We start from the raw sequence: 10,974 nt of genomic DNA, 5'->3' as shown, positions 1-10,974 counted from the left end.
AGAATCTGTTTAATACGTTGTATGTTGGTCTGGTGGTATTGAGGGTCAGAAAGAGAAAAGGATCGGTGGATAAAGTCCTAAATATTAATATAAAATATCTCTCGGTTTAAAATATTTCAATACCATTTATTCATTTATAAAAGGCACCTGACAAAACATAACACCCACATAAATCTATGAAACACACATAAGTTATATCAAACATGTATTACTTGGAATTATTGTGTATTAAATTAAATTCATTAAAAATTATTTTATACTTGTAAAACCCATTGCAAAGAAATAATTTATTTTGAGGTTATTTTACACATATAATATATTGCACCACGATTTATGAAGATTTTCTATCAATAGGTACATCCAAGATTACGCTATGCCATTGGACTAGGTTTCGGAAGCTGCGGTCACGACAAAAAGAGGTCCTTCGAGTTGGGCAAACGAGGAGCTGTGACGATCCTGGTCGAGTGGCTCCTTAACGACAATGACTCCTACGTACAACTCGGAGTCGTATCTGGCCTCTGGAAGTTATCCTACGAGCTGATCAACTGCATGGTCATGATTAAATACCAAATTGTTGAGGTGAGTACGATAGCTCCTACAACATTGGTTATGCAAAATGTGAACTATCGCGCTGCAAAACAGTATTCATTTTTTTAATTATAATTTATTTTAAAATACAACAATGCCAGCAGATTCATTTTTACTAACAGCAGGACTCTATAGTAACTAACATCTGCTATTATTATTTGTAGAGATATTTTAACAAAATTATTGGTAATTACAATTTTTTTTTATTAAACTATTCTAATAATAAACTATTCAATAATAATAAAAAAAAGACTTAGATTAATTATTTTTTATATATGATTGTTTGAGAGTGGTTCAGTTTATTATCAATTTATACAATTTTGATCCTTTTTTTCTCTCAACATTTATTCTTTATAATTCTCCAACTTTTCGGTCCTCAAGCCATTCTCAAGGATACAACCTACAAAACGTTTTTGTTTTTATATAACAATTACATTATTTCTTTCAACTACACACTGATTTCTTTGGGCATACCTTCAATATTGATGTCATTGCTTTTTAAAAACCCAAAATTGCAGGCTAATTAATAATATCATAATCACTTCATAAAAATTGGTTTTTAAATAGATTTCTTACTTACATAACTTTTTTTTAATAAATTTATATCCTAGATTTAAAACTTGTTTACGAGAAACTTTCCCTTCTTTCATTTATATTTACAACTTAAAAACAGAACCTACCTTCAACAGGTTAGAACTCTGTTATCACCTTATCATATAACAATAACCTTTTATCATTAATTTACATTTTCAATATAATTTAATTAACATTCATTTTTAATTATTTTGCTTATATTTAAAATCCATAATTAATATATTCTTATTTTATGTGTATTTTTTTTGCATACATATACCCCCCTCTCTAATTTATTTTTTACATATTTATTCACCTATTCATACTTTTATAAGTGTTTATTTATTTTATATATACATTTGTACAATTTAAGGATTTGAAAATTTAACTATTTACTAACGTTTTTATATTTATAATAATTAAATATTTATTTTGCTCAAAATATCTGAATAATGGTAGTTTAGTCCCTTAGAATCTGATTTGAAATTGACAGTATAATTTATATTTTCTGAGATCTATATCGATTCTAATATTCTTCATCTAAAAATATTAGTCTCTTTATGAATGACCATAACATTTTCAAAATCAAATGAGAAAAAGAATAAACTATTCTTCAATAATAATAAAAAAAAGACTTAGATTAATTATTTTTATATTAAAAAATACACATAAAATAAGAATATATTAATTATGGATTTTAAATATAAGCCAAATAATTAAAAATGAATGTTAATTAAATTATATTGAAAATGTAAATTAATGATAAAAAAGTTAATGTTATGTGATTAGGTGATAACAGAGCCCTAACCTGTTGAAGGTAGGTTCTGTTTTTAAGTTGTAAATATAAATGAAATAAGGGAAAGTGTTTTTTAAAAAGTTTTAAATCTAGGATATCAATTTATTAAAAAAACGTTATGTAAGTAAGAAATCTATTTAAAAACAAAATTTTATGAAGTGATTATGATATTATTTTAATGATTAAATTATTTTAAAGATGTGACAAGGGCAATTAATTTGCAATTTTGGGTTTTTAAAAAGAAATGACAACAATATTGAAGGTATGCCCAAAGAAACCAGTGTGTAGTTGAAGAAAATAATGTAATTGTTATATAAAAACAAAAACCTTTTGTAGGTTGTAACCTTGTAGGTTGTAACCTTAATTCTCCAACGTTTCGGCCCTCAGGCCATTACGTTGGAGAATTTTAAAGAATAAAAGTTGAGAGAAAAAAAGGATCAAAATTGTATAAATTGATAATAAAAAAAAGACTGTTTATCCCAGTCAATTTGTGTAGGTGTAATTTCTGTGCGGGGCTATAAACTCTCCCGAAAGTAAAGGAAACTGGAGCGATCTTCCGGAAGAATTCCTCCGCCGACGATAACTTAGGCCTCACAAGGAACTGCGTGGGCTCGTAGATCCAACCTTTTACCCTCAGTACATGTTCGATAATTGCCCATCCTTCGATATCATTCCAATACTCAGAAAAATACAACTAATTTTTCATATATTCATTATTTTTTAAATGAATTTAAAGCCATCTGACAGTCAAATAAATTATTTTATATTAAATTCTGTACAAAATAAGTCCTAGGTGATTGTTGGATACCGTTGTCTATTAACCGACAAATAAGTTATATGGATCAGCTTATGTCATTAATTACAAAGATTAAGTATTATTATTTTATAAACTGTTAGTTGAGATTACTTTACTAATTTAAGAATAATAACTCAAGAAATCTATATATTACTAGGAAAGACATTCAACATGTGCATGTTGTCTGACAACGTGATTAAATAAAAATCTCATCAGTTCACATCAAATAACGTTTTTAGGTAACCGGTTGAATAAAATAATTAATTTCTAGTAATTTTCTTTTTATAAATAAATTATTTATTTCTGAATCATAAAGCTTAAGGCTATACATATAATGCGATTGCGGAAAACAATCAGCAATGAACAAGCCGATAGAAGCCAATCTGATGTTTAATTTAACATTCAGAGTACTAAGAGATGGGTATTTGACTGCTCTTGAGATGCAAGGAATGCTTCTAATGGCGCGAAATACTCACCTTAGCTCGAATACCTTACGCTTGAGACTGAGGGACATTTGACTTCGAACTACAACTATTTGGAACTTAGAATCGTTGAAAAGAAAATTAATTGCCGACAATTCTTGGGAAGCGATTTTATTAAAAGGTAAGTCTCTCTTCGGTCTACGCCATTCAGACGATCTAAATTGAGAATGCAGACGAGCAATAGAGCTGAATTTACTCTTCACGACCTTTCCGCGCAATCATTTAGGTTTGCTGGAGCATAAATTTCTTCTTTTTATAACACCTAAAATATAATTAAAATTTTGAATTTAATAATTTAAAATAATACAATAAGGGTTCATGAAAACCTATTGTCCGTCGAAACCAAACAAAAATTAAAAGTAATTGATTTAAAAAAAATATTTCCCGCTAATTGTCCAGTGATCTAGGTCGTCTTATTAGATCGATCATTAAAAAATAAAAATAAAAATGTATTCCGGAGAACCTTGGAGATGCTTGAATGATAATGGAGAAAATGGACTGAGGATTAAGCCCCTACTCCTTGTGGCAACTTGATGGTAGAGAAACAAAAAGGAAGTCTTAAAAAAATGTTAATTTCTATGAATTATAACTTATTATTTATACATTACAATCAAAGGAGGAATAGGTTCAAAGCAGAGTGTTCTGATAGTTTTCACAAAATATTAATGCAATTAATATTATAATTAATAAATATTAATTAAATATTAATTTAATAATGTAAAACATTTTGTGCAATAATGTAACCAGGTAATTGTTACCTGCTTTTTAGTACATTTGACTAACTTTAATTTAAGTGCCCTCAGACATCTGTACGTCTAATAGTCGCTGAGAGATATTCCGAAAATAAATTCATTAACCTATAAATGTTATATAAATTAGAAAATAATTTAAACCACAAATAAGGTAAAAATCGTATTAATTAAAATTATAATTCAAACATAACAAATTTGTTGGGAATGCATTACTAAGAGGGAGCATCTCACTAATTAACCAATATATATATTGTATCATATTACGGCACCATTCTTATAAAATGTGTTAAATTATTAATTTTGTCAAATCCACTCGTGCCATTTTCATTTATGGAATCAAATGAAAGCAATCAGAGGCAGTTTATACCCAAACAATAACGAAAAAAAATCATATATCCTCAAATAATGATATTATCTGATTTAATATTTTAAATGTTTATGATTTTATCGCCATAAGTATCAGGCCCATCCTATTGAGCCCTTCAGTTTAATCCCTTCCCTTCAATAACCCTGATCCAGGTAGGTGTACAAAGACTGGCGGACTATCGCTTCCCCTAAGCCGCCTCTAAGACATAAATTACATCCCTCAATGGCAGAGTTTTTACGCCAGCCCATATCAGCCTTTAAGAGCTGTCGGAATAATTCTGTTCGGGGCTTTAGGGCATCCATAAATATATCCCTGCCTACCATCTCTATAAGACCTCAAAGTATTATCACTTATTTATTAAAATTCTATTGAATACCAAACTATTCTACAGTACACCTGCCATACTATTCAAACCATTAAGGGCATTTTAAACAGAAATTATTAGGAAAGTATTGTTATCTTGATTAGGAATATATATGAGTGCTAACAGACATCTATACAATCAAAACTATTGTCCGATCAACTAGAAATCGACAGTGTTCAGCCTGATATCACTAAAACTACTACATCTACGAAGATAAATGTTATAAATTACTTCATAGTACCTTCAACTAGCTTTAAGTTGAGTGACATTTGACATCTGTTCGTCTAATGGTTCTTGAGCTATATATTCCTAAAATAAATTCACTAACAACTGATTTTTAGTACATTTTTTATGAATTGTAGCATTTTTAAAAGGAATAATATCTCGAGATCTATTGGTTGTAAACAGCTTTACTAGGGCTCATATTTTAGTAAATTTACCATAATTTAAATGATGTAATTAGGGTTTTTAGTGGTTTAGGTAGTATATATTATTCCAAATGAAAAAATATTTTTTTATTAACGTTTTGAAACAGAATTGGGATATTGGCTTAACTACTGTTTATAGTGTTAATCAATATATGCCTATTTATTTGATTATAATGATGCGGAGGTTAAGTTATACAATAATTGAAGGAATTGGCTGCAATCTCTGTGGACGATTTTGTGTGGCTCGGCTTCTCAGATCAACTGTAGGATTTAGACTTGCACAAAGAACTATTAACAATTAAAACGATTTCAAGTTTTAAAAGTTCAAATATTAAATCAGAATTGCTACAGAAATATTTGGATGAAGTTGATAAATTTAGAATTAGTGACCACTATCTAGAATGATATAATGCAGATGAAGCATCAATTAGCAGTTAATCATAAGATACTCAAAGTTCAAAACCTTTCCATGTCAAATATTATCCTTAAGTGGTTCATCTCCTTCCTGTCCCATCGTTCCCAAACAGTCGTCATTCCGAATAAACCTCTTTCCTCTCCCCTTCTTCTGACATGAGGTGTTCCTCAGGGGTTCTCACTTTCACCAACCCTTTTCTCCATTTATATCAACCATCTTCCTGATTCCATTCACCACAGGCAATACCGCTTATATGCAGACGATCTCCAAATCTATCTATCCTTCCATCCCTCCGAGATACTTAAGGTAATCCAAAAGATACAAGAAGATATTGATAATATTAACGCATGGGCGTTTAACAATGATTTGAACCATTGTTCAAACCAGAGGCTTCCAGTCCTCCCTTATTGTCCTCTACTCTTCCTTAACAACCATTCCATTCCTCAGAACACCCGTCAGTTCCTAGTATCCTCTCTCGTCTTCCTCCACTTCGATAAGTGTTCCTTGATATATGGAGGGCTATCAGCAGGACTAGAGTTGAGACTGAAGAGACTTATGAATTGCTTTGTAAGATTTATCATTGGGTTTTCAAGGCGCCCTAAATTCTCCTGCTGGTATACCGAGTTGAAGAAGCTCTATCCAACCTCCTGAAGGCAATACCTCCTTGGTGTTTTCCTATTCCAAGTTCTTAAAATCAAAACACCTACCTATATCTTTGATCTCCTCACTCTTCGTTCATCCATCCACTCATTAAACACCAGATCACAACCGATTGATATATATATATATATATATATCAGGGCATATCTTCAGCAAATCCATCATACGTACAACCTCCTTCTCTTACCATCTCCATTCGCCAGCCCTTTATATATCCATTCTTTCCTTTAAACACACCTATTCCTTTATTTATTGTATAACTAAATCTCGGCATCATTGTAATCAAATAAATAGGCATATATTGACTAACATTATAAACAATTGTTAAGCCAACACCCCAATGTAATTTTATTTTATTTACTAGAAACTTTTAAATGCTTATCTGACAAACATTTTAATGTCTGAACCATGAATTTATTCTCAGGGGACATATATATGTCCCAGAATAAAATTATTTTTTAATTTCAATACTGTTTTAGGCAGTAAACGAAAACGGGCGATGCAGGTTTTTTGATTAAACGTATTAATGAGTAAGATGATCGCATTTCGTGCTATGAAGCGAAATAGAGCAAAACTTTTTGTTGAGAAAGTTAAATGGAAAACAGAAAGCTGTAAATAAGGTTACCTCTTTAATTAAATAATGTATCAGAAATACTCAATGGTTCCATTAGAGTAATAATTAAGTTGATTATTGAATAATTAAAACCTAAGAAAAAAAATTATTTTATTCATTTATTGGATGATTTAAGCTTAAGGCAAGTATGTAAATTGATCACTTTAAATAAGTAGACTTTTTATTTTTTATAATTTTTAATTCTGGAGAAAAGAAAGACTGTTAGACGATTGCAAAAAAGTAGTTAATCATTAATCAAATGTTACAGAGCTACAACAGAAGTTGAGTTAAATTCATCTAAGTAGAAACACTATTCAACTTACCTTATAACAATAGAATTGAATAAATGGCTCTTTAGTCGGTTTGCATTAATTTAACAATGTTAATTAACAATATTTTAGGTAAATGAAACTATATTTCCACTCTCGCAATTATATATGAAATTGATAATTAATTGGAACAAAAACGTACCTTTATCCCTCTATATAACGTTATCTGAGGGGTATGATAGCTAGTTCAGATATAGTCCGTTAATAACGCTTGAATGCAGGAACGGCACGGCACAGTTACCTACAATAAATTATGAATATAATTTACGTAGTAATAAATACAATAAGTGATAAATATAAAATTTAAAAAAATGTATTAAGTATTAAATAATTGCTAAAATCAGTAATAAACATATATAAAGGTATAATAAATACATACCAAAAAGTAATAAATATTAAAAATATATACAAAAAATAAATAAATGATATATGTGTCATCCTTCCTCTGGATGACCTCTATCCTCATTTGTTACGTTTTTTGTTTTTTTATCACCCTCCGTTGCCATCTCTGGCATACGGGGTGCGGGAGCAGTGGGGTAGTGCGCTGGGGTTTGCGCATGCCACTGCTCCCAAGGATCACCAATTTTTTTTTTTTATTCTTTTATTAATTATTTTATTTTATTATTTTTTTACCCCTCATTTGTTATCATGCATGCGGTGGTGGATGGACTCCAGAAATAGTCAAACATTATATTTTCTAATAACTTTGCAACGTCCTGGATATCGGCCCGTTGATCCTCCATGAAAATCCTAGTTGTGCTAGATATAGTTCCGCAAGTTCCAAACCAGAAGCCTCCCATGTTGAAGTCTCTTTCTCCGAAGCCCTCATAATCCTTTCTCTGGATTTTGGAGAGGGTAAGACTCTCAGGAAAAAATATTGTTTGATAATTTTAATCTTCTGCTCGGGATTAAGCAACCAAGAGGTGATAAGAATGGTGAATTTATCAAAATCCCCACTAAACATGGTCAACGAATCTTCGTTAAATTGTGCTCACTCGAGAATGTGCTTGCTACACATTTCATAACATCATAATTTTATTTTATTTCAATAATCAAATAAAAATAATCCTAGCTTTACTCTTGACAGTATTTTTTTTTCTTATTTGTTTTAATAAACTTTTTTTTACTTATTAACTTTTTATTTTGTTTTATATTGATGTTACATTTATTTAATCAAGTATTTCATACACCGACTCAATGAGTGCAATTTAAAAAAAAAATGTATAATATACCTTTAAATTTGTAATGTACGTATATTTTTACTAGTTTAAAGAATCAATGCATTAATTTTAGAATCCGATAAACCTATATGAGTTTGTAAGTTGTTTTATTTTTATCAGTAGGCACTTTTATTATTATTAGGTAAGTTCAATTATTTTGCTTACTTTAATTTTAATTTTTGTTTTTTGTGAATATACTATTTTATTCTAGTTGAATAATCTAAATTTTTATGTTAAAAAAGTTGCATTTCTGATGAAACGGAATATAGGAACGTAAAAACAGATCCTTCAGGAGGTATAGCTTAGGAGTAGCTTTATGACTTGGAAACTTTCGTCCTACACGTTTCTGTTTGTCAGTAATGCACATTGAGCTGGGGAAAGGATTTGCATGTATAGCCAAAGAGTGTAGAAGTGACTTATTGTTTTATGTGTTGTTTTTTATACCTGTTCACCTGCATCAAGATTCCATCTATATGTAAATTTGCCGAAATAACCCTTGTTTGCATAGCGGGTTCTCTTTCCTTATTGCCATCTCCTATAATAAATGTTTTATTCTTTAGATAAAGACCCCCTCCCCAACTCCTTCGTGTTCATACTATTCCTTATCTCAATAAAGTTAGTTAAAGAATCGATAATCTCATTGAAACAAACCAGTTTTGTACTAAATACAATTTATAAATTAGATTTTCAGTTGTCAATAAATATTAACTATTTTTTAATATTTCGTAATTATAAAAATTTTAAGAGAGGCTTGTGAGGGTATTGTATATCTTAAATACTGGATTATCATTTTAGTCATTATATTTCTATTGGAAAGATTTTAATAAAACATTATTTCAATATTTCATATTACATAAATTCAACGCTCTCGAACATTTACTTTCAGTATTACTAATATTTGTATTCCTAAAGTATTTTATATATCTGACTATTTAGTTTAGAGATTGAGCTTAAGGAAATTTATTTTAAAAAATATATAAGGAATCAAATCAAAGGATGATACCTACATAAATAAATCACACAAATAAGCTGATCTTTAGTGATTTTCACACATTTACTTATTTCTGTATATACATTATTCATATTATTGTTTTGCCTTCAGGAATTAATTAAGAAAGTATATTTTAACACAAGACCAGAAAACTATGTCAACCGTGTATCTAGCATTCACGTAGTCAAAACTGGGTTATTGAGTATTTGTCTCCTTTTTTTAAGAATAAAAAAAGACAACCAATTATTATACTTACATATTAAGTATATGCAGGAGGTAATTACCCATTAAAAATATAATTACTCATTTTCAAAGGAATATTAATGTGTAAAAAGATATAATATTATTTGATATGATATAAAAAAAAAAAAAAAACTGTGCATACTTTTGTGTCACAATATTCCCCACTTATCTACTTCTTTAGTCAGCAATTTTTTATAAGTAAATGAATAATGATATTATTAATAACAGATTATTGTGCTTGGAATGGTTTTGAAATTTGTTCAAGTTTCTGGAGCCATCACAGGTATAATATCATTTTCATCAACGAAAAAAATTTATAATATGAAAACTTAAAAGCTAAAAAAACTTTATTTATACGACTTTATATTAAAGTTTCTATAACAATGTTGACAGTTTAAAAATGGCAAATAAGGTGTCTTCCATCTTAAGCTTTCCAGTAAAAAAAAAAATTAAACTTTTTAATTAAAAAAAAAATAATAAAATTTTACTTCTCAGAACACAAAATCTAGCACTTTAGAACTCTTAAAATAAAACTTTTTTGTGTCTTCAAGATGGCAAGTTGTAAATTTCAGTTAGTTAAAGTAAAATATCAAGAGAAATATTACCATCCTTCAAACATCAATGAATGGCGTGAAAACCACTTTTGTTTTTGGAAAATGACATAATATTTTGTCAACTGAGTGCAGAACTATTCGTGTACTCAACGAGTAGTTGAGGTATGTGTCTATGATGGACAATATTTTTAAGATTGAATAAGATTTTTAAGAAGCTATAACTTTAAATAAACCTATTTTTCACTTACCTGATTTAAAGGTATTCCTCACCTATTTTCACTGGAAATGAAAACTGTTGCAGAGGCTGTTGGAGATCATGGCCTGCGACAACGAATGCCTCCATAATTCAGTGGCCGCCCTCCTCACCAACATGCGTCGCCTGGCCAGGATCGCCGAGTACCAAAAGTATGTCGACGAAGAACTGCCTCCTGAGGCAGCTGCGGGAAAAATAACTGATGTTGACCTCATCCTACCTTACCAGTATCCTGATCTTGTCGAACCGGATATCCATATTGAATAAAATCAGAATGTATGAGGATTCCTCATCTAATAAATGCTTCTAAATCCTACTTTTGTTCATAACATGTTTCTCCGTTTTTAATATTACATAAAATAATTAATATTTTGGTCATTAGGCTTACCCTTCAAAATAGGAACAGTTTACAAATCGAATTCATTTAATAGCCAGTAAGAAAAAAAAAGGAAATAAAATCGTTTCTTACTTCTGATATTGATATTGAAGTAATACGTATATAGAATTAAATGCTAATTTAAGAATTCCTATTTACGTTACTGAAGTCGAT

General features: G+C 29.6%; 1 protein-coding gene across 1 annotated transcript in view; it reads left to right on the top strand.

Annotated features, from left to right (window-relative positions):
* LOC106688039 (armadillo repeat-containing protein gudu) overlaps positions 1 to 10,740 on the top strand; it is a gene marked incomplete in the record, with an annotated part of 42,835 nt that extends 32,095 nt beyond the window's left edge. Inside the window, 2 exon segments of the mRNA XM_067044583.1 lie at positions 355 to 579; positions 10,473 to 10,740. Coding sequence (XP_066900684.1) covers positions 355 to 579; positions 10,473 to 10,691 — 444 coding nt within the window.
* Positions 10,741 to 10,974: the final 234 nt, after the last annotated feature.

Source organism: Halyomorpha halys, unplaced genomic scaffold, assembly GCF_000696795.3.
Source record: "Halyomorpha halys isolate HHAL.00 unplaced genomic scaffold, Hhal_1.1 Scaffold1043.1, whole genome shotgun sequence".
Classification (NCBI taxonomy): domain Eukaryota; kingdom Metazoa; phylum Arthropoda; class Insecta; order Hemiptera; family Pentatomidae; genus Halyomorpha; species Halyomorpha halys.
Note: the sequence above shows the minus strand (reverse complement) of the source record. Positions and strands in the feature narration are given on the sequence as shown.